This window comes from Oncorhynchus mykiss, chromosome 13 (genome assembly GCF_013265735.2).
Source record: "Oncorhynchus mykiss isolate Arlee chromosome 13, USDA_OmykA_1.1, whole genome shotgun sequence".
Classification (NCBI taxonomy): domain Eukaryota; kingdom Metazoa; phylum Chordata; class Actinopteri; order Salmoniformes; family Salmonidae; genus Oncorhynchus; species Oncorhynchus mykiss.
Window position 1 is genome coordinate 57,248,084 of NC_048577.1, and position 24,375 is coordinate 57,272,458.

At 41.6% G+C, this 24,375-nt stretch overlaps 2 protein-coding genes across 4 annotated transcripts; both read left to right on the forward strand.

Moving 5' to 3' along the window:
• The first annotated feature begins 2,819 nt into the window (after positions 1 to 2,819).
• On the forward strand, positions 2,820 to 13,658 carry LOC110486898. Of its 3 annotated transcripts, XR_005035613.1 has the most exons (10): positions 2,820 to 3,130; positions 3,708 to 3,789; positions 3,960 to 4,340; positions 4,681 to 4,821; positions 5,433 to 6,524; positions 11,313 to 12,148; positions 12,269 to 12,507; positions 12,851 to 13,283; positions 13,368 to 13,526; positions 13,629 to 13,658. XR_005035613.1 is itself a non-coding variant. In XM_036941630.1 (5 exons), exons 2-5 carry the CDS (start codon positions 3,723 to 3,725, stop codon positions 5,495 to 5,497), a joined length of 666 nt encoding a protein of 221 aa, XP_036797525.1. In that variant the 5' UTR covers positions 2,985 to 3,130; positions 3,708 to 3,722; the 3' UTR covers positions 5,498 to 6,407. The 3 variants fall into 3 exon arrangements, 2 of the variants coding, with proteins under 2 accessions (XP_036797525.1, XP_036797526.1); XM_036941630.1 differs by lacking the exons at positions 11,313 to 12,148; positions 12,269 to 12,507; positions 12,851 to 13,283; positions 13,368 to 13,526; positions 13,629 to 13,658 and having other exon boundaries at positions 2,985 to 3,130; positions 3,960 to 4,352; positions 5,433 to 6,407; XM_036941631.1 differs by lacking the exons at positions 11,313 to 12,148; positions 12,269 to 12,507; positions 12,851 to 13,283; positions 13,368 to 13,526; positions 13,629 to 13,658 and having other exon boundaries at positions 2,985 to 3,130; positions 5,433 to 6,407.
• Positions 13,659 to 19,122: 5,464 nt separating this feature from the next.
• On the forward strand, positions 19,123 to 24,027 carry LOC118936426. Its single transcript, XM_036941637.1, has 4 exons — positions 19,123 to 19,766; positions 20,189 to 20,521; positions 21,239 to 21,372; positions 23,161 to 24,027. Exons 1-4 carry the CDS (start codon positions 19,700 to 19,702, stop codon positions 23,269 to 23,271), a joined length of 645 nt encoding a protein of 214 aa, XP_036797532.1. The 5' UTR covers positions 19,123 to 19,699; the 3' UTR covers positions 23,272 to 24,027.
• The last annotated feature ends 348 nt before the right edge of the window (positions 24,028 to 24,375 follow it).

Below are 24,375 nucleotides of genomic sequence, written 5' to 3' on the forward strand. Positions count from 1 at the left end.
TGGAAGGAGTATCAGACCACTGCAAATCTACCAAGACCTGGCCGTCCCTCTAAACTTTCAGCTCATACAAGGAGAAGACTGATCAGAGATGCAGCCAAGAGGCCCATGATCACTCTGGATGAACTGCAGAGATATACAGCTGAGGTGGGAGACTCTGTCCATAGGACAACAATCAGTCGTATATTGCACAAATCTGGCCTTTATGGAAGAGTGGCAAGAAGAAAGACATTTCTTAAAGATATCCATAAAAAGTGTCGGTTAAAGTTTGCCACAAGCCACCTGGGAGACACACCAAACATGTGTAAGAAGGTGCTCTGGTCAGATGAAACCCAAATTGAACTTTTTGGCAACAATGCAAAACGTTATGTTTGGCGTAAAAGCAACACAGCTGAACACACCATCCCCACTGTCAAACATGGTGGTGGCAGCATCATGGTTTGGGCCTGCTTTTCTTCAGCAGGGACAGGGAAGATGGTTAAAATTGATGGGAAGATGGATGGAGCCAAATACAGGACCATTCTGGAAGAAAACCTGATGGAGTCTGCAAAAGACCTGAGACTGGGACGGAGATTTGTCTTCCAACAAGACAACGATCCAAAACATATAGCAAAATCTACAATGGAATGGTTCAAAAATAAACATATCCAGGTGTTAGAATGGCCAAGTCAAAGTCCAGACCTGAATCCAATCGAGAATCTGTGGAAAGAACTGAAAACTGCTGTTCACAAATGCTCTCCATCCAACCTCACTGAGCTCGAGCTGTTTTGCAAGGAGGAATGGGAAAAAATGTCAGTCTCTCGATGTGCAAAACTGATAGAGACATACCCCAAGCGACTTACAGCTGTAATCGCAGCAAAAGGTGGCGCTACAAAGTATTAACTTAAGGGGGCTGAATAATTTTGCACGCCCAATTTTTCAGTTTTTGATTTGTTAAAAAAGTTTGAAATATCCAATAAATGTCGTTCCACTTCATGATTGTGTCCCACTTGTTGTTGATTCTTCACAAAAAATACAGTTTTATATCTTTATGGTTGAAGCCTGAAATGTGGCAAAAGGTCGCAAAGTTCAAGGGGGCCGAATACTTTCGCAAGGCACTGTATCCCTTGCTATTGGTTATCTGTTTAGCTGTCATTTGGAAAGTGGTAGCAGGACCCATCAGGTTATCCTTGCTACAACCAAAGTGCTACTGTTATCAGACATCCTATCAATTCAAGGTTTGGATGATATTTACACTGAACATAAATATAAATGCAACATGTCAAGTGTTTGTTTCATGACCTGAAATATAACATCCCAGAAGTGTTCCATATGAAGAAATGTCTTCTCTCATTGTGAACAACTTTGTTTACATCCCTTGTGAGCATTTATCCTTTGACGAGAACCCATCCACCTGACAGGTGTAGCATATCAAGAAGCTGATTTAAACAGCCTGCTCATTACACAGGTGCACCTTGTGCTGGGGACAGTAAAAGGCCAGTTTTGTCACTATGCCTCAGATGTCTCAAGTTGAGGAAATCTCCACTAGAGCTGTAGCCAGATAATTTAATGGTCATTTCTCTACCATAAGCTGCCTCCAATGTAGTTTTAGGGAATGTGGCAGTGTCTGACCGCTGAGCATGTGTATGGTGTCTTGTGGGCAAGTGGTTTGCTGATGTCAATGTTGTGAACAATGTGCCCTGTTTGTGGCGGCGAGGTTATGTTATAGGCAGATAAGCTAAGGACAACGAACACAATTGTAATGCTTAGATGGCGAGATCCCAAGGCCCATTTCTTTTGAAGGTATCTGTGACCAACAGATGCATATCTGTATTCCCAGATTAGGGCCTAAATAATATATTTAAATTGACTGATTTTAGGTCATATGAAATTTAACTCAGTATATTCTTTACAATTGTTTCATGCAGCATTTTATATTTTTTGTTGAAGATATGTGTTTGTAGTGAGGAAGTGCTGTGCCTCTCTCCAGTCTAGCATGGCTAGATCATAGGCTGTTTACACACAGGCAGCCCAATACTGATTTTATTAATTTAAAAAAAAGTATTACCACAATTGTCCTTTTGGGCAATCAGATCTGCTCTCTTGCCAATAATTGGGCCAAAGATCAGTTCAGCTGCCTGTGTAAACGCAACCTGAGTCATATCATATGGATCAGATCTCTGATCAGTGGGCCAGGTAGTGATGACCCTGATAGTGTCGTCTACTCTGTGTTGTGTGGTAAAGTTGACTGCCTCGAGGAACCTGAAGAGATGGAGGACCACAGCCCTCTGCCCCCTCGGGAGCTGCCGCCAACGCAGCCGCCTCCTCCTGCCGAAGAAACCCCCCAGGGGGCATGTCCAGCCTCAGCCTGGGTTGAGGTCTGGTTTTGTTGGAACGTTTTTATTTTTGAAGAATTGCCCCAATTTCCCCCTTCCCCACCTCAGTCCCACTGTTCTTCCCCACTGTCTGATACAATCCACCACGTCCCCTCTGAGCCATGGAATTTCCCCCCTACCTGCCAACCCCCTCATGTTTTTACTTTTTTCCTAATTAAAGAGAACCGTTGACAGAAGCACTTTATGTATCTCTTTTTCCCCTCCCCCCATTTCAGTCCATTCTGTAGTGTGCCTATATTGCGCCTGATGGAAAGGGCATGTTTTTGCTTGTCTCATTCTCGCCCTTTTGTAAATTGTAAAGAAAAGTATTCAAAAAAGATTTGATGCGTGAATTTCTAAATACAATAAAGATTGATATGAATTTGTTCATTTTGCTCCTGGTTTAATTTTTATTGGAGGAAATATGTATTTTGTGGCTCTCAAATGTTTTTAGTTATGCATGTTATACCACATGGATAATTTACTGTAAGCCAACTATTTGAAGCCATAAGTGAAAGATCTGAGTAACGATTTGGTCAGCCTGTTTTTTACAGATAAATCCCATTTTACATGTTAAGACACTTCCAAAGCACTTTTATAATAATGTCCACATGGGGGGGCTGATACCGTCTGGAACACATTCGGCGTGGGAATGAGTTACCCCCTCCTTCCCATTGCTGGGAACAGTCAAAACTAGGCTGAACCACAAAGTGAAAGTATTTTCTTAGCTCGTAAGATTTGCCACGAGGACTGGACTATAGGGAGATTGGAATCAAATTGTAAGTATTTTGTTTATTGCTGCTGTAACTTTTGGTCGTAACTGAACAGTCTAGAAAAACGCATGACACACCTACATGTTTGTAGAGGTGTTGACTAACAGTAAAATCACACTATATGCTCCCAAAAATTGAATGGGTCAACCCAAGAACAATAATTTCTGCAATGCAGTGGTTTTTTTTTTTAACTCACTGTATTGCCTGTCTTAATTTGTTCTGTAATTTCGTTTTCTGCATTGTTGATTAGTGCCCGTAAGTAAGCCTGTCACTGTTAGTCGACAAGTATTATTTGACAAATAAAATGTGATTTTTGCCAAAACGTTGGTTGTTAGGTTTACTCTTTAAATTGTTGGGAGTGTATATAGTGTGAGACTTTATTTTTTGTACATTGACCCTGCTCGCTTTTAGTAAGCAAAAATAGCATGTTGAGGCAATGCTTGTATTAGTCAATGCATATTATTCAGGCTATCCACTGTTGCTCTCAGATTTTAATTTGGCTCAACCACTGATTGTCAGGTGTGAACCCTTTCCTGTGGAGAGACCACTGTTTCACAGAACCCCTGTTTGTTTTTCTACTAAGGAGAAAGGCCTTAACATGGCGTTGGTCTTCAGCTTGTCCACTCTCATGTTTCTCCTCATCACTGGGATGGAGACATCCAAAAGTAAGGCATTCTGCAGGCACAATTTGTAGTACTTCTACCAACATAACTTCCAAAATGCTCACACCGAATGGTCTAGGAGTTTTGTTTTATCCAAACTACACTTGTCAGTTGTAACATTTTCTGTACTACAGTCCTGTTTAATTTTGTTTTTCTATCTACTGCTTAAACAGGTCTAAGTCAGGGCCCAGAGTTGAAGCAGGTCGTCCAGGTGGACTCTGGGAAGGATGCAGTCCTAGAGTGCTCTGTGAACATCAGTGAGAAATCCACTGGTAATGTAAACATAGAGAAGGTCGTGTGGTGGAGGCTGGACCAGAATGGTCTTCACAAAGGTGGACCTGTGTTCAAATGCAACATATTCAATCAACAATCCTCCAATCCCAGGTTGCAGCTGAACCCAAAATATCAGCTTCCCATGCCACCTGCCAATGAGAAAGACAAAGTTGTGTCCCTGTTGGTCAAAGAAACCCAGCCTGAAGACGAGGGTCCGTATGAGTGTGTGGTGAACACTGACAGTGGAATCACACATTGTAACTTCATGCTGAAGGTCACAGGTAAGCTCACAGGTAACCTCACAGGTCAGCTCAAAGCTTTTGGACTCAAATGTTTATAGGTAGGGCCCTGAGTATTTCCCAGTCAGGAAAAACTAAGGGCTTTACACAGTTTTGAATTCAAAGTGCCTTCCTCACACCCTAACACTGACCATTTAGTATTCTCCTTTTTGCATCATGATTTCCACTGTGCAGAGGATCCATCAAGAATTATTGCTTTTCTCACATTAACCTCTGTTAGTATCCAATATAAATTGACATACCCTACAAACATGACCTAATTGATTGCATACCTGAATGTGATGTGATTTTCATTTATAATGATTCTGATTTTGTGTGTTAGTGTTACAGTACGAGCCCAGCACTGAAAAGGAGATTCCAAAGAACAGTTACATGAGTGTGGCTGCTGTATGTGTGGTAGTAGGCTCTCTTGCCATTGGACTGCTGCTTCTCAAGCTGTTTCAAGCCAGAAGACTCAGACAAGGTGAGCACCCAGGGTCATGTCCATTAGGGCACACTGTTGCAAAACGCTTCAAGAAGTTATTAAGATAGTTCCTCCCCATTTCAGACTGCTTCTTTCCAGTTCATGCCTAGTGAACATGACCCTGCTTTTCACAGTCTCCACAGAAAGAATGTGGAGGTCTGGGAAGATTAGTTAAGTACTTCCTGTCCTAGCTAAATGCCATGATATTTTTATTTGACTAGGCAAGTCAGTTAAGAACAAATTCTAACTGAAATTCTAACAAATAATAACTGAAAGGTTGCAAGATCGAATCCCCAAGCTGACAAGGTACAAATCTGTTGTTCTGCACCTGAACAGGCAGTTAACCCACTGTTCCTAGGCCGTTATTGAAAATAAGAATTTGTTGACTTGCCTAGTTAAATAAAGGTTAAACATTTTTAAAATTCCGGGCATTCTCGTGGTTGGCAGGCTGCATCACATCCGGCTGTGATTGGTAGTCCCATAGGGCGGCGCACAATTGGCCCAGCGTCGTCCGGGGTAGGCCATCATTGTAAATACGAATTTGTTCTTAACTGACTTGCCTAGTTAAATTGAAAAAATAACAGTGTTCCTATTGTCCCCTGTGGAACCAGAGCCTCAGGATACAGCAGTCCCAGCAGAGCACAACCCCAGCACCAGGACAGGACCGTTTCCGTAGCGACAGATGTATTATCAGGGGTGCCATGGGCTCTCTTCTCTGTCGATGTCATGTCTGCTCTGTCTCTCACGTCACATCGCTAACTGAATGTGAATGCTTTGCCTGGAGGAGGGAGCAATCTGGCTCAACACTATTCTGTTCCCCCTCTGCAGGAGAAATGGAGTGCACGCATTGTCCTGCTACCAAGCTAATTGTTAGCAGCATTGTCTGTAGTTGTTAATCACACCAGACTATTCTTTCATAATTGTTTTATATATTGTAACTAAAACCTGATATAAAACAAATGCACATATTTAGTGGACATTGATTTGACAGTGAAGACACTAGTGTGATACAGTAGCAGTGTGTGAAATTGATCTTGACAGAACACCTTTACTTTGTGCATCACAATTTGAAGAAGTCATTTATTCAGAAGCCAATATTGTGTTTTAGTTCATTTGAGTTGACAAATGCCATGTTTTTTATTGTTACAAAGTGGGATTCAAATGTATTTAATTGTCATTTTTTTGTAAACAATCTACATAAAATACTCTGTCAAAGTGGAAGAAAAAATAACATAAAAATACTGTAGCGACCCAAACAGCTGTGTTATGTATTATGCTGTTGGTGTTGTTGTACTTACCAGTACGCAGTGTTCGCGGGGTCCAACATGCCAGTCAATCTGCTATCTGCCAACCACGGGAATGCCTGGAATGTTCTTGTGCCGGGCATCCTGGTGGCTGGTGGAGCAGCAGGGGGGTGGAGCATCGCAGGTTTAAGGCCATGTTTAGCCATTGTTCTCTCTTACTTCTGGTCTTCACAAGAGATGGTCACGGTTGTTTATATGGATATCCTTCATTTATTTGGCGTGGGCTATGGCCGAACAGTAGCCTGTGTGGAGTTGGGTTAATAAACCGTGAATTCGTCAACTCAACCCTCTGTCTGGACAATTGTATCTTTATGATCTAGCCAGGTCATTACAATACCTTTAAGTATTCAAACCCCTGAGTCGATACATAGTAGAAACACCAGCTGTGGGTCTTCCTGGGTAAATAAGAGCTTTGCACACCTGTATTGTGCAATATTGGTCCCTTATTATTTTCATAATTCTTCAGGTTTTTGGGATCTTGGCTAAACAGCAATTTTCAAGTCTTGCCATAGATTTTCAAGCTGATTTAAGTACAAAACTGTAACTTGGCCAGTCAGGAACGTTCACTGTCTTCTAGGTAAGCTACTCCAGTGTAGATTTGGCCTTGTGTTTTAGGTTATTGTCCTGCTGAAAGGAGAATTCCTCTCCCAGTGTCTGGTGTAAAGCAGACAGGTTTTCCTCCAGGATTGTACCTGTGCCGAGCTCCATCCCGTTTCTTTTTAACTAGTATTTGCCGATGTCAAGCATACCCGTACCATGAACCAGCCACCTACATGCTTGAAAATAAGTTTTTTTTTTTTGCAGTATTACTTTAACGCCTTGTTGCATACACAATGCATGTTTTGGAATATATTTTATTCATATTTTCGCTGTCAATTAGGTTATTTATGTGGAGTCACTCCATTGTTGTCGATCCATCCTCAGTTTTCTCCCATCACAGCCATTGAACTCTGTAGCTGTGTTATAAAAACACCAATGGGCTCATGGTATTTGTATTTAATAAAGATCCCCATTAGTTCCTGCCAAGGCAGCAGCTGCTCTTCCTGGGGTCCAGGAACATTAAGGCAGTTATATACAATTTAAAATATTACATTTCATACCACTTTTCACAACACATTAAGTGTGTTCCCTCAGGCCACTACTCACTACCACATATCTACAATACAAAATCTATGTGTACGTGTGTGCAGAGTGCGTGTCTTATCATGTGTACAGTATGTGTGTCTGTGCCTGTGTATCTTCACACTCCACTGTTCCATCAGGTGTATTTTTGTCTGATTTCTACTGCTTGCATCAGTTACCGGATGTGGAATAGAGTTCCATGTAGTCATGGCTCCATGAAGTACTGTGCGGCTCCCATAGTCTGTTCTGGATTGTAAAAAGACCCTTGGTGGCATGTCTTGTGGGGTATGCATGGGTGTCCGAGCTGTGTCTCAGTACTTTAAACAGACACCTCGGTGCATTCAGCATGTCAACACTTCTTACTGAAACAAGCACAACAAATCTCTCCTCCACTTTGTGCCACGAGAGATTTACATGCATATTGTTGTGTCTTTACTATGAATTATATGATATGACATGCTATTTTATCAAATTAATTCTCTAATTAATATTACCTGATTACCTGTGTACTGTTAGACAGGTAACTCTTTATCCACAATATAGCAAGTGTAAAGCCAGCAGCTGACTATGATCGATAATGTCAAAAGCCGTACTGAAGTCTAGCAAAACAGCTCCCACAATCTTTTTATCATCAATTTCAGTCAGCCAATCGTCAGTCATTTGTGTAAGTGCCGTGCATGTTGAATGCTCTTCCCTATAAGCATGCTGAAAGTCTTTTGTCAATTTGTTAACTGTAAAACAGCATTGTATCTGGTCAAAAACACATGTTTCTAAAAGTTTATTAAGGGTTGTGTTAGCAGTTGATGTTATTCTTTATTAACACAGACCCCAAGTAAATCAGGGGGAGGAAAATAGGTTTATTCGAAGAGAACAAATCATACGGGGAGGTAGATGGTCATTCTCCCCTGTCCTCAGTGATGCTCTCCCAGTGATTCTCCCCTGTCCTCAGTGATGCTCTCCCAGTGATTCTCCCCTGTCCTCAGTGATGCTCTCCCAGTGATTCTCCCCTGTCCTCAGTGATGCTCTCCCAGTGATTCTCCCCTGTCCTCAGTGATGCTCTCCCAGTGATTCTCCCCTGTCCTCAGTGATGCTCTCCCAGTGATTCTCCCCTGTCCTCAGTGATGCTGTCCCAGTGATTCTCCCCTGTCCTCAGTGATGCTCTCCCAGTGATTCTCCCCTGTCCTCAGTGATGCTCTCCCAGTGATTCCCCCTGTCCTCAGTGATGCTCTCCCAGTGATTCTCCCCTGTCCTCAGTGATGCTCTCCCAGTGATTCTCCCCTGTCCTCAGTGATGCTCTCCCAGTGATTCTCTCCTGTGGTTCTCCACAGAACAAAGGGACAGGGTGTAGTTTATAACTCAGCCCTATCCTGTGGTTGACCAATTAGAATTACTTGCAATAAAACGGTGTCCTATTTCAGGTTGGACCAATGGGAACGTGCCACACCGTAAGTTCAGGACTGACATTCCTAACAGATGTTGAACTGAAAACCAACTATTTCCATAGATAATTCCCTATTACAGAAAAACCACTATTTCCATTGATCGTTGTTACTCTATTGACTTCTCGTCCTCTGTCTCTGCATTGTGTATTTATCTTCGAAATATTCTTATTGTTGGTAACAGGCTGATTGGTCAGCTATTTGAGCGGTAAAGAGGGCTTTACTATTCTTGAGTAGGGGAATTACTTTTGCTTCCCTCCAGACCTGAGGGCACACACTTTCTAGTAAGCTTAGATTGAAGATATGACAAATAGGAGTGGCAATATGGTCTGCTATTATTTTCAGTCATTTTCCATCCAAGTTGTCAGACCCCCGTGGCTTGTCACTGTTGATGGTGACATCCCTAAGCAGTTCCCTCCCTATCCTCCAGTTCAGAAGGACGACTGTATCTTTGGTGTGTCTGGGCCAGTAAAGACTGCTGAGGGGACCATGTCTTTGATGTGTTTGATACCATTCCATTTACTCCATTCCAGACATTACTATGAGTCATCCTCCCCTCATCAGCCTCCACTGGTCTGGGTGGTTTAATACATCATCCACAGCATTTATTAACTTGACCATGCTTAACGAGATATTAAACGTCTGATTTGTTATTGTTAGCCATCTACCAATCACTGCCCTTTATGAGGCTTTAGAAACCCTCGTGGTCGTTCTAGTTGAATCTCTGCTTGAAACTCCCTACTTGACTGAGGGATCTTACAGATATGGACAGAGGAAAGGGTAGTCATTCAAACATGATGTCAACCAGTGGAGACCCGTCATTCAGGGCAGGTGGGGCAGGGCCCACACTTTTTTGGGGGGGTGAGGGTCTTGCCTGTTTTGTATGTTATTTGGGCATTAATACGTGACACATATCAGTTTGCAAACAATGTAAAAAAATAAGTAATTGAGTTAATAAATCCGCATAAAAACATGATCTCTTTTTTGCTTTCTTGAGTAAGGCAGCTCCAAAATGCAGGTGTTTCAGCCTAGCTCAGTGCTTTCTGTGGTGGTGGGGCAGCCAGTGGAAAATACAGAGCGTTGTGCCTGATTGGCTCAGTTTTCTGTCATGATTGGCTCAGTTTTCTGTCACTCAAAGGACAGTACGTCATCCCCAATTCTAAGGCTGGAGCTCCTTGTTACCTCATATCCCAGCGATTATGCCTTGCATTACGCCTGGGAAGAAACATTTGCTCAACTTGCCATTGGTTCAACCATTGGCTCAACTTACCCCATGGCCATTGGCTCAACTTACCCCATGGCCATTGGCTCAACTTACTCAAGGCAAACATGTTGACTAAATTAGCCCACACAGCTACAAGGATGCACTTTCATGCTAGGTTTACGACCTCATATTGAAGCTTATAGAGACCTCAACAGATGTGTAGAACAATCTTAAAATGATCTACTTTGGTTTAGAAACCAGCATCATGAAACCTCTAGTGTTTTAAATGGTATATACGTGTTATCAGAACTATTGCATTTGTGGTTTCTATCTGATTTAACTTGAGATGAATGAAATTATAACTTTACATTCTGACCTGGACACATGGTGGCCTCGCGCTATTAGACTTTCGCGTGCACCAATGACAGTGAGCATTCATGCTGGGATTGTAGGCCAATTTGGAACTCTAGAATGACTTACATTACCAGTCATGCAATTCAATTTAAAACACTCTGTCCGTTTCTGAGAATTTGTAAGATCCTTATTTGCATAAAATAGACAGAGACCAGTCAACCAAAATTAGCCAATAGCGTTTATTCCCGAGAGCTCTGGTCATAATACCATGTACATTGGTTTATGTACCTCACATGTTGTCCAATAGCTTTTTAGATGTCCCTCCTCTTCTCCGACAAAGAAAAAGCAGCTTCAAAAGTCCATTCCAACCCCTTAATGCACATACATTACACACTAAATCTGGATTATCTCCTGAAGTCTCATCACAGTTTATTACCACTTAGCTGACAGTTCCAGTCCCCCCCAGATACGGAAAACCTGGAGGGGTTCTCGCTCTCTTATTTTATATCCACAGAGTTATAGCTGAGTCGGTTCAAACATAGTTTAAGGATCCTCTTTGTTTTTGTTAGGCACACACATGCATTCCTCTCGTCCCCCCTCCAACCCAGTTGGAGCTGTGTTTATTATTTTTAATTACTCCTTGTTCATGCTACATAACCTCTAATCCTAATGGTTAAGTTTCTGGGTAGAATTATTTAATCATTTATCTTAAACCTTGATAAAATATCTTAACAATTATCCAATCTGCTGGCATGGAATTTTGTGATACTGTATCGTATTGCATCTCATAAAGCAAAGAGTTCCAGAGGAGAAGTGCTGATATGAATAAGATTATATGGACTGAACGGCTACTCTTAGACTCTTTGATTGCAAAATTCTGGTAACTTGACCAAATTCTCCAGCTTTTATAGGAATCACAATATGGGCAATGGAAAATGATGGGGACCCCTGTAAATAATTAGCAATGGAGCAAGGTTCGACTTTAGTACATTTCAATAGTCATGGGGTGCTGAATGTTTAATTGCTGAATCATAGAGCTCTAATCTGGCTCACTTTCCTCTATCATAGATCACAGGAGCAGGGACACATCCCATCAAAGCTCGCAGGGACACATCCCATCAGAGCTCGCAGGGACCCATCCTGTCAGAGCTCACAGGGACCCATCCCATCAGAGCTCATAGGAGCAGGAACACGTCCCATCAGAGCTCACAGGAGCAGGAACACTTCCCGTCAGAGCTCACAGGAGCAGGAACACGTCCCATCAGAGCTCACAGGAGCAGGAACACGTCCCGTCAGAGCTCACAGGAGCAGGGACACATCCCATCAGAGCTCACAGGAGCAGGAACACGTCCCATCAGAGCTCACAGGAGCAGGAACACGTTCCGTCAGAGCTCACAGGAGCAGGAACAAGTCCCATCAGAGCTCACAGGAGCAGGAACACATCCCGTCAGAGCTCACAGGAGCAGGAACACATCCCATCAGAGCTCACAGGAGCAGGAACACATCCCATCAGAGCTCACAGGAGCAGGAACACGTCCCATCAGAGCTCATAGGAGCAGGAACACGTCCCATCAGAGCTCACAGGAGCAGGAACACATCCCGTCAGAGCTCACAGGAGCAGGAACACGTCCCATCAGAGCTCACAGGAGCAGGAACACATCCCATCAGAGCTCACAGGAGCAGGAACACGTCCCATCAGAGCTCATAGGAGCAGGAACACATCCCGTCAGAGCTCACAGGAGCAGGAACACGTCCCATCAGAGCTCACAGGAGCAGGAACACTTCCCATCAGAGGTCACAGGAGCAGGAACACGTCCCATCAGAGCTCACAGGAGCAGGAACACGTCCCATCAGAGCTCACAGGAGCAGGGACATGTCCCGTCAGTCATGAAGCATCTCACAAGGTAAGGTTTGTCCTTATGAAATTGGAGTTGGGTGAGAAAGAATCCTAAAGATGGTCCAATGGGCATGGTGTGAAGCCTCTCTCTTTGTGTCAGTCTGCTAAATCTCCTGATGTCCTCTAGGGTGAGATTCAGGTCCTGCTGAACAACTTGCAGCAGGAGATGAAGTACATGCAGGGGTAGCTCAATACCAGGATATCATCCCTGCGCAGAGGGTGGGCATCCCTACCACCCTCCCAACAGTCAGCGTCCCTGCGACCAATGCAATGCTCCAACACCATCTCCAATCACCACCATGGTGGGACCAACGTGGAATGATGGAGTGAATACCACATGTGGAGATTTCTACTGCAAGAGAAAGGGTAATTTAAGCTTTCTTTTATGAGTAAGGAAATTGCTACTCCCGAGTGGTGAAGCGGTCTAAGGCACTGCATCTCAGTGCTAGAGGCGTCACTACAGACACCCTGGTTCGAATCCAGGCTGTATCACAACCGGCCGTGATTGGGAGTCCCATAGGGCGGCGCACAATTGGCCCAGTGTCGTCCGGGTTTGGCCGGTGTAGGCCGTCATCGTAAATGAGAATTTGTTCTTAACTGACTTGCCTAGTTAAATAAAGGTTAAATAAAAATACATAAAAAATGTAATTAGTGGTTGTTCTGTATGGTGACATGAGTAGAGTGGACTGACTTCTCCCACTTGTCACAGATACCTGGAGTAGATGTGGTGCATTGTTCCATAATGACCATCACCGAGGCCAACCCTCAGAGCCAGACTGGCAGCCGGCCGGGGGCTGAGCCTGAGACACCTGCTGTAGCGCTTCAGAACAGTGGATGATGGATCTTCAGGAGAGGGAAGTAGATTCATCTATCTGATGAGAAAGACCACTCCTTAAGGAACCTGTTTAAATATTCTTTGTAGACACAAAACTGACCCCAAGGCTGAGGTATTCACTTTAAATCATGTCAGTTAAAAATAGCGCCTGATCATTGTATTTTAACTGTGAGAATGGTACTAATCATTTGGAGAATTTGTTGATGTGGTTTACAGAACAAGCCTGTACCACCACCTCCCCCGATGGGAATGTATCTGGGGAACTCTGGTCTTCCCAAAGGGGGGAATCCTTACTTCAGGAAAGCAGGTGAATATGGTTTAATTGAAATGCTGTGCCAGCCAATTATCGCTTTCTCTGGTGATCTCCTGCCTGCTAACATCTTTCCTCTAGTCTAACAGCAGGTCTATGGGAAAAATATCCCAGGATGCTCTACTCTGATGGGACCACCTCAACACCATCAAGCCAGCTCCGTTGACAGTTCCCTGCCCAACACTCCACCTTCGTGGCACAGATGACAGAAACTTGCCCCTGGAACTCTACCCTACTTTGGTATGAATCCTTCCAAAGTTAATTGATTTCATAAACGGAGCTTTTTACAGTTGCATAGCAAGTGGTTGAAGTAGCAGCACTGTTTTTCATTTAGTCTCACAGGCCATTTGCCCAGAGGGACCATATCCATTTTTAATGTACCACCATATACAGCATCTCAATATACAACTTTTATGTATGGGTACCTCACTTGAGATCAGTGATGAACTGTTTTCTAATAGGATATTTCCTAAATCAGGTTTAGCTCCAGTGTTTGGCCCAGAAATATTTCCTTTTGTGTTTCCAGCTCTCTGAGGCCTGGCCCTCAAAAGTACCCAAATTGTTGGCTTTATGCAGACACCTCTCCCCCCCACTAGAGAGAGTTGTTCTCACACCCTGACTTGAGGTTTACCAACAGTAGGTGCTGTGTGCACTGTCTTTAGTTCCAGACCCATTCTAACCTGATTCAATAAGCAATTGACCAGACCCACTCTAACCTGATTCAACAAGCAATTGACCAGACCCACACTAACCTGATTCAACAAGCAATTGACCAGACCCACACTAACCTGATTCAACAAGCAATTGACCAGACCCACTCTAACCTGATTCAACAAGCAATTGACCAGACCCACTCTAACCTGATTCAACAAGCAATTGACCAGACCCACTCTAACCTGATTCAACAAGCAACTGACCAGACCCACTCTCACCGGATTCCACAAGCAACTGACCAGACCCACTCTCACCGGATTCCACAAGCAACTGACCAGACCCACTCTCACCGGATTCCACAAGCAACTGACCAGACACACTCTAACCTGATTCAACAAGCAACTGACCAGACCCATGGTCTTCAATTTAGACCATAATTATTGAATCAGGTGTGTATACACACTTCCTCCACAGTGTAGCTTTCTAAGGGAGATGTCATGTTATATAATTTGCTGTTAAATATGTTGTGGTGAGGTTATGTTATGTGGTGAACCATTCACCTCTATGTCTGGGAGTAGAGGATATGTTATGTGGTGAACCATTCACCTCTATCATGTCTGAGAGTAGAGGATATGTTATGTAGTGAACCATTCACCTCTATTATGTCTGAGAGTAGAGGATATGTTATGTAGTGAACCATTCACCTCTATTATGTCTGAGAGTAGAGGATATGTTATGTAGTGAACCATTCACCTCTATCATGTCTGGGAGTAGAGGATATGTTATGTAGTGAACCATTCACCTCTATCATGTCTGAGAGTAGAGGATATGTTATGTAGTGAACCATTCACCTCTATCATGTCTGAGAGTAGAGGATATGTTATGTAGTGAACCATTCACCTCTATCATGTCTGAGAGTAGAGGATATGTTATGTAGTGAACCATTCACCTCTATCATGTCTGGGAGTAGAGGATATGTTATGTAGTGAACCATTCACCTCTATGTCTGAGAGTAGAGGATATGTTATGTAGTGAACCATTCACCTCTATGTCTGAGAGTAGAGGATATGTTATGTAGTGAACCATTCACCTCTATTATGTCTGAGAGTAGAGGATATGTTATGTAGTGAACCATTCACCTCTATCATGTCTGAGAGTAGAGGATATGTTATGTAGTGAACCATTCACCTCTATTATGTCTGAGAGTAGAGGATATGTTATGTAGTGAACCATTCACCTCTATCATGTCTGAGAGTAGAGGATATGTTATGTAGTGAACCATTCACCTCTATCATGTCTGAGAGTAGAGGATATGTTATGTAGTGAACCATTCACCTCTATCATGTCTGGGAGTAGAGGATATGTTATGTAGTGAACCATTCACCTCTATTATGTCTGGGAGTAGAGGATATGTTATGTAGTGAACCATTCACCTCTATCATGTCTGAGAGTAGAAGATATGTTATGTAGTGAACCATTCACCTCCACAGTGGTGGAACAAATACCCAACTGTCATACTTGAGTAAAAGTAAAGATACCCTAATAGAAAATGACTCAAGTCAAGGTGAAAGCCAACCAGTAAAATACTATTTGAGTAAAAGTTTAAAAGTATTTTGTTTTAAGTATACTTATTTATCAAAGGTAAATGTAATTGCTAAAATATAAGTAATTTCACATTCCTTATATTAAGCAAACCAGACGGTACGATTTAAGTACTTTTGGGTGTCAGGGAAAATGTATGGAGTAAAAAGTACATTATTTTCTTTAGGAATGTAGTGAAGTAAAAGTAATCAAAAATATAAATAGTAAAGTACAAATAACTAAAAATAACTACTTAAGTAGTACTTTAAAGTATGTTTACTTAAGTACTTTACACCACTGGTAGAGAACCATTCACCCCTTTCATGTATGGGACTAGAGGATATGTTATGTAGTGAACCATTCACCTCTATCATGTCTGAGAGTAGAGGATATGTTATGTAGTGAACCATTCACCTCTATCATGTCTGAGAGTAGAGGATATGTTATGTAGTGAACCATTCACCTCTATCATGTCTGAGAGTAGAGGATATGTTATGTAGTGAACCATTCACCTCTATCATGTCTGAGAGTAGAGGATATGTTATGTAGTGAACCATTCACCTCTATGTCTGAGAGTAGAGGATATGTTATGTAGTGAACCATTCACCTCTATCATGTCTGGGAGTAGAGGATATGTTATGTAGTGAACCATTCACCTCTATCATGTCTGGGAGTAGAGGATATGTTATGTAGTGAACCATTCACCTCTATCATGTCTGAGAGTAGAGGATATGTTATGTAGTGAACCATTCACCTCTATCATGTCTGAGAGTAGAGGATATGTTATGTAGTGAACCATTCACCTCTATCATGTCTGAGAGTAGAGGATATGTTATGTAGTGAACCATTCACCTCTATCATGTCTGAGAGTAGAGGATATGTTATGTAGTGAACCATTCACCTCTATCATGTCTGAGAGTAGAGGATATGTTATGTAGTGAACCATTCACCTCTATCATGTCTGGGAGTAGAGGATATGTTATGTAGTGAACCATTCACCTCTATCATGTCTGAGAGTAGAGGATATGTTATGTAGTGAACCATTCACCTCTATCATGTCTGGGAGTAGAGGATATGTTATGTAGTGAACCATTCACCTCTATCATGTCTGAGAGTAGAGGATATGTTATGTAGTGAACCATTCACCTCTATCATGTCTGAGAGTAGAGGATATGTTATGTAGTGAACCATTCACCTCTATCATGTCTGAGAGTAGAGGATATGTTATGTAGTGAACCATTCACCTCTATCATGTCTGAGAGTAGAGGATATGTTATGTAGTGAACCATTCACCTCTATCATGTCTGAGAGTAGAGGATATGTTATGTAGTGAACCATTCACCTCTATCATGTCTGAGAGTAGAGGATATGTTATGTAGTGAACCATTCACCTCTATCATGTCCGGGAGTAGAGGATATGTTATGTAGTGAACCATTCTGAGAGTAGAGGATATGTTATGTAGTGAACCATTCTGAGAGTAGAGGATATGTTATGTAGTGAACCATTCACCTCCATCATGTCTGAGAGTAGAGGATATGTTATGTACTGAACCATTCACCTCTATCATGTCTGAGAGTAGAGGATTTGTTATGTACTGAACCATTCACCTCTATTATGTCTGAGAGTAGAGGATATGTTATGTAGTGAACCATTCACCTCTATCATGTCTGAGAGTAGAGGATATGTTATGTACTGAACCATTCACCTCTATCATGTCTGAGAGTAGAGGATATGTTATGTAGTGAACCATTCACCTCTATTATGTCTGAGAGTAGAGGATATGTTATGTAGTGAACCATTCACCTCTATCATGTCTGAGAGTAGAGGATATGTTATGTACTGAACCATTCACCTCTATCATGTCTGAGAGTAGAGGATATGTTATGTACTGAACCATTCACCTCTATTATGTCTGAGAGTAGAGGATATGTTATGTGGTGAACCATTCACCTCTATCATGTCTGAGAGTAGAGGATATGTTATGTAGTGAACCATTCACCTCTATCATGTCTGAGAGTAGAGGATATGTTATGTACTGAACCATTCACCTCTATCATGTCTGAGAGTAGAGGATATGTTATGTAGTGAACCATTCACCTCTATCATGTCTGAGAGTAGAGGATATGTTATGTAGTGAACCATTCACCTCTATCATGTCTGAGAGTAGAGGATATGTTATGTAGTGAACCATTCACCTCTATCATGTCTGAGAGTAGAGGATATGTTATGTAGTGAACCATTCACCTCTATCATGTCTGAGAGTAGAGGATATGTTATGTAGTGAACCATTCACCTCTATCATGTCTGAGAGTAGAGGATATGTTATGTAGTGAACCATTCACCTCTATCATGTCTGAGAGTAGAGGATATGTTATGTAGTGAACCATTCACCTCTATCATGTCTGAGAGTAGAGGATATGTTATGTAGTGAACCATTCACCTCTATCATGTCTGAGAGTAGAGGATATGTTATGTAGTGAACCATTCACCTCTATCATGTCTGAGAGTAGAGGATATGTTATGTAGTGAACCATTCACCTCTATCATGTCTGAGAGTAGAGGATATGTTATGTAGTGAACCATTCACCTCTATCATGTCTGAGAGTAGAGGATATGTTATGTAGTGAACCATTCACCTCTATCATGTCTGAGAGTAGAGGATATGTTATGTAGTGAACCATTCACCTCTATCATGTCTGAGAGTAGAGGATATGTTATGTAGTGAACCATTCACCTCTATCATGTCTGAGAGTAGAGGATATGTTATGTAGTGAACCATTCACCTCTATTATGTCTGGGAGTAGAGGATATGTTATGTGGTGAACCATTCACCTCTATCATGTCTGAGAGTAGAGGATATGTTATGTAGTGAACCATTCACCTCTATCATGTCTGAGAGTAGAGGATATGTTATGTAGTGAACCATTCACCTCTATCATGTCTGAGAGTAGAGGATATGTTATGTAGTGAACCATTCACCTCTATTATGTCTGGGAGTAGAGGATATGTTATGTGGTGAACCATTCACCTCTATCATGTCTGAGAGTAGAGGATATGTTATGTAGTGAACCATTCACCTCTATCATGTCTGAGAGTAGAGGATATGTTATGTAGTGAACCATTCACCTCTATCATGTCTGAGAGTAGAGGATATGTTATGTAGTGAACCATTCACCTCTATCATGTCTGAGAGTAGAGGATATGTTATGTAGTGAACCATTCACCTCTATCATGTCTGGGAGTAGAGGATATGTTATGTAGTGAACCATTCACCTCTATCATGTCTGAGAGTAGAGGATATGTTATGTAGTGAACCATTCACCTCTATCATGTCTGGGAGTAGAGGATATGTTATGTAGTGAACCATTCACCTCTATCATGTCTGAGAGTAGAGGATATGTTATGTAGTGAACCATTCACCTCTATCATGTCTGAGAGTAGAGGATATGTTATGTAGTGAACCATTCACCTCTATCATGTCTGAGAGTAGAGGATATGTTATGTACTGAACCATTCACCTCTATCATGTCTGAGAGTAGAGGATATGTTATGTAGTGAACCATTCACCTCTATCATGTCTGAGAGTAGAGGATATGTTATGTAGTGAACCATTCACCTCTATCCTGTCTGAGAGTAGAGGATATGTTATGTAGTGAACCATTCACCTCTATCATGTCTGAGAGTAGAGGATATGTTATGTCGTGAACCATTCTGGGAGTAGGGAGTCTAGTGTTACGCACATCACCTGAACCCAGGTTGCACATAGAAAGCATCAGTAGAGTTAGAAGTCATTGTTGTCACACACTCTGGTTTGTTATATTTACCTGCCTATAGTCTCCCTAATAACAGGTCACAACAGTGTGGACTAACTTTGAAAAGTTGATGGCGTGTGTCCATTTGAAGTGGTTGTTGTAGCGTACCATTCCAGTTGTACTGGAAGTGACTGTCTTTGAATGACAAACCCACAAATGAATGCTCTGAAAATAATTGTGTTTTGTTGTTTAACCTCATTTATCCCTAACCTATGACTGTATCACACACAAGTCGGCCTACTTCGTGTTCCTATTGGTGGAGAGGTTCTAGAGTAGACACCACTGTGGTAAAGACATACTGTATATTTCCTGTTATTTGAAGGCTCAGTTTAGTTGTGATGTGAAGCTCATGTTGTTTTAGCACGATGTCTGCACTCTGTCTCTGTTGTGCAATCTTCCTCTGCCTTCTTTGCTGCACCTTGGCTGAGAAAGGTGAGTGGTGTTTATTTTAGTTTTCTATTGGGAGGTGGACATCCTTTTGAGTTCATGGAAAGGGGTGGTTTTTGATTTAACATTTCATCTAGTCAGTTTTACACTTTAAAATATATTATGTACATTCGACTCCTGAATAAGTACAATACAGTTTCCAGTCTCATTTCAATGACATGATTTTTAATAGCTTGCTCCTGATAACTGCATATCTGGCACAACAGTCCCAAGACATTGCCTTTTTCAGGAGTCCACTGTAATCTAGAGTCCACTGTAATCTAGAGTCCACTGTAATCTAGAGTCCACTGTAATCTAGAGTTGCAATATCATAGATATACAGATGCTGTTTTCAAGTCATTTACTTTTCAAGCGTAATATTCATGTTGTGTGTGTTTTTCTTCCATTCTCCCATCTGCTCATGAAAGGGAGCAAGGGACTGCTGGTCCAAAAGCAGGAGGGAGACACTATGACCATCCACTGCAGCACCTCTCTGCCAGACCAAGAAAACCTGAGTGTGTACATGCGCCTAACAAAAGAGATTCTAGTCCTAGACCAGGAAACAGAAAAATTAAGAGGTTTGAACCACGAGAGGTTCAAACTCAGATTGACGACTAACGGAAGACTCAACAAAATGGGCATCACCATCACAAACCTGACCATAGAAGACTCTGGGGCCTACTGGTGTGTGTACAGTGTTTATAAGAAAAACAAGATTGAGAAGACTGAGGGGGAAGGAGCTGTTTTGCTGGTGGTAAATGGTGAGTGTCTCAGCCAGTCCTGATTCGTTCCCTAACATTCCATTTGGCACTTACTGCACCCTTCAATGTTCAAGTTTTTTGTGGTCATATGCTCAAGCACAGTGAAATGCTTAACTTGCAAGCCTTACCCTACAATGCAGCATTCAATATCAAAATAGTATAACTAATAAGCAATTAAATAGAAAACAACATGAGAAATAAGATAAGGAGCTGGATAAATGGATATGAATGGTAATCAGTAATCCATGAACAGCAGTGTAGTGGTAGTGATACATCTAATACAAAGGGGGAGCAGTAGTTATGAACCATTTAACAGTCTTATGGTCAGGGGACAGAAGCTCTTTAGGAGCCTGTTGGTCTGAGCCTTTATGGACCGGTACCGTCATCTGGACGGCAATTTTTCTGGCCTTTCACAGCCTGGCATGTATGTCCTGGATACAGATCTGTACGTTGGAAGCTGCTCCACTGGTTATACCTATCCAGATCCTACAGATCTGCAAATATTGAATGTTAATGGGGTCAAGAGGAGGGTTAGGGAATGATTCAGGACCATTGTCTTAATGTGATCTCTGAGCAGCACAGTCTCATAGGAACTAATCCTAATTTGAGCTACCAGGCTGTAACTTCTAAACAAGTTCAGACTGGTCAGTTTGTTGAGTTTAATTGGACTGAACTGAATTAAAATGTGTGCTACCTTGGTGTGTTGCTGTGCCACAGATGAGGAGTGTGACCAGAATGACGCATCCTCAGGGCTAGGAATGTCCTGGTATCTAGTCCTGGTCTCAGCTGTCACTGCTGGCTCTGTGCTTCTCCTGAGTCTGCTCATCCTCTTCATCTGGGTCATCCCCAGGGTAAGTACTACAGTAAAGTGTGTGTGTGTGTGCCCACATTAAAAAATACTGCAGTTTACTATAGAATACTACAGTAGTGACTATAGAATTCTGTAGTAAATTGTAGTATACTGTACAATACTATACACTGTAGTATCCCTCGATCATGTGTAGTACTTAATGTTGTAGTATACTGCAGTATTATATGAAAAAAACCTGAGTAAATTCTACAGTATTGTCCCCAAAAACACTACAGTCTGCAAAAATACTAGACTTTAATGATAGTAAATACTACAGTATTTAATTTGCATAACCCCTAACCATTCCCCTCCCCATATCCACATTTGTGCTAGGTTAGTTCAGAGCTTCTGCTTTTTTCTATATCTTCTCAGACCCCAGTCCTACCTACCTAACTACAGGTTATGGAAAATGTTCTCTTTTAGTATTTCCCCAGTAGGTTTCCTCAAGGAAAAAGCCTCCACTTCTATGTCAAAGATAATAAAACTAAAATACTATAGTAAATACTACAGTAATGTCCGCAATGGCACAACAGTAAATACTACAGTATATTACAGTCCGCAAAAACACGACAGTAAATACTACAGTATACAATCCGCAAGCACACTGCAGTAAATACTACAGTATACTACAGTAAATACTACACTCTGCAAAAACACTTAATTAAATACTTGATTATATAATACAGTTAATTTACATCATTATTTTTACTATAGTTAACTGCAGATACTAAAGTATAATACAGTAAATACTACTTTAGTACGCAGAAACACTACTGTATATACTACAGTATATTACAGTCCGCAAAAACACTACAGTAAATACTATAGTATAAAATACAGTTTTCTTTTACTACAGTATTTATACTATAGTTAACTGTAAATACTACAGTAAATACTACTTTACTCCACAAAAACACTACAGTGAATACCACAGTATTTATATCATAGTATACTATAGTATTTTTTGTGTGTGTGTGTGTGTATTTGTTTAAGCTTGTGAATCTGTGTGTAGGTGTTTAAGCTTGTGAATCTGTGTGTAGGTGTTTAAACTTGTGAATCTGTGTGTAGATGTTTGAGTGTGTGTGTCGGGTGGCAAGATTGCCACCTCAGCACTGTCTCCACTGACCTGTCTTTGGTAGGGAAATGCACAGTTTTTAACTTCAGCCTTTTGCTTTGACTGATGGAATCTGTTGGGGAAGTTCTATTATCAGTACTGTCACAACATATTTGACAGGATATAGCTCCGTATACTAGACATGTTCAGTGGTATTGTTTGATTTCATCTACATTGATCGTATTTCATGAGTTATGACCTGCTTCTGGGGAATTGCGCAAATTCTGCCCCTGCATATTCCGTCTCATCTATCTCGCGTGTGCGTGTGTGTGTGTGTGTGTGTGTGTGTGTGTGTGTGCGTGCGTGCGTGTGTGTGTACAGTATACATGCACATTTTTGACATTTGCAATGTGTTGATGATAATGTTAGTTCAATTAATTTCAATTCCATACATAAGGTATTTACTGAAACACACGACCCCTTCTGATCCCCCCCCCCCCTTCTAAAGACACGGCGACAGGAAGCCTAGAGGTTAAGAGCGTTGAGCCAGTAACAGAAAAGGCGCTGGTTAGAATCCCCGAGCAGACTTGGTAAAAAATGTGTTGCTGTGCTTTTGAGCACGGCACTTAACCCTAATTGCTCCTGTAAGTCGCTCTGGATAAGAGTGTCAGTTAAATGTTAATAACATAGCGTACTAATAGTACCTTTTCTGACCAAGATCTCTTGTCTTCCCAGTTAAAGGCATGGCGTGCAACGATTAGACCAACACAGAGCAAGAGTAGCGATGTCTATGAAGACATGCGCACCACCATTAGACGTGCACACCCCCCCCAGATGGGTTATTAGTGATGTTGCACGGCAGCCATCTTTACTTTGGGCACCAACCTAAGACAGGTTGCTACGGGTGTTGCACAGCAGCCATCTTTACTTTGGGCACGACCTTCGGACAGCTTGTTACTGATGATGTACGGCAGCCATCTTTAATTTGGGTCCAAATGGAAGCTCATGTCAGCTGACTAAGAGACAATTATGTAAACATACTGTAATACATGATGTCAACGAAGGACTTTGAAAGATATATTCTCAGGTTGTGTTAAGTAGCAAGGGTTTGCATCAATGATGTACTCTTATGTCAGTCATTCAACCTCAAGGTAAGCTACCTATATACTGTAGCTACTTAAGTACACAGCATTGTATGTGACTGACATCACACATTGTAAATGGTTGTTCATACAGAGGTTCGTTATAGTCCTTGACCCTGACGTAGCAGGGAGAATTTGAGTCTTGTAATTACAACCACAATTTAACTTGAAAATAGCACTGATTGCTGTGCATGGAATTTCATTGTCTTTAGCTGTACATTCTATTTTTCTTTATAGATTGACAATATATATTTTTTAACAACTTTTAAATGTTGAATTGATTCTCTATTGTATATATATGTTTTTACATATTTGATGGCATTGGGCCTATGCCTATTTTTCAGGCGCCAGGCAACTTTTACTGCTATTTTATTGTAATACTTTTGCATTCTTTAGTTCCTGTACTGATCATGTTGTTCCTGTAATGATAGTCTATTTTTATAATAAATGAGTCATAAGACTTCCAGTTCCGTTTCTGTGGTCATTGTGCCATCTCATGTTTTTCACAACAGTTTTGTGATGTTTGCATTTGAAGAACCCACATCAGCAGGGCTCGTCTCTCTAAAGGAAAACTAGTGTATTTTTTATATTTGCTGGACAGGCTGGGGTTGTTCAGTCCTGCTGTCACCTTACAGCACTTACTGTATGGCCCACTAACTAGCTGGGATCCAATCACAGGTCTACTGTGTTCCCCTTCCATGTACTCCTGTCTCTCTCATTAAATCACCTGCTGTCACCTTACAGCACTTACTGTATGGCCCACTAACTAGCTGGGATCCAATCACAGGTCTACTGTGTTCCCCTTCCA

Excerpts from the sequence above, each read along its gene's own strand:
- LOC118936426 (XM_036941637.1), top strand. The coding sequence starts at position 19,700 with ATGTCTGCACTCTGTCTCTGTTGTGCAATCTTCCTCTGCCTTCTTTGC. Across the intron at positions 19,767-20,188 it reads CTGCACCTTGGCTGAGAAAG|GGAGCAAGGGACTGCTGGTC; the intron begins GTGAGTGGTGTT and ends TGCTCATGAAAG. Across the intron at positions 21,373-23,160 it reads TCATCTGGGTCATCCCCAGG|TTAAAGGCATGGCGTGCAAC; the intron begins GTAAGTACTACA and ends TTGTCTTCCCAG.
- LOC110486898 (XM_036941630.1), top strand. The coding sequence starts at position 3,723 with ATGGCGTTGGTCTTCAGCTTGTCCACTCTCATGTTTCTCCTCATCACT. Across the intron at positions 3,790-3,959 it reads TGGGATGGAGACATCCAAAA|GTCTAAGTCAGGGCCCAGAG; the intron begins GTAAGGCATTCT and ends CTGCTTAAACAG. Across the intron at positions 4,353-4,680 it reads GGTCACAGGTAAGCTCACAG|TGTTACAGTACGAGCCCAGC; the intron begins GTAACCTCACAG and ends TTTGTGTGTTAG.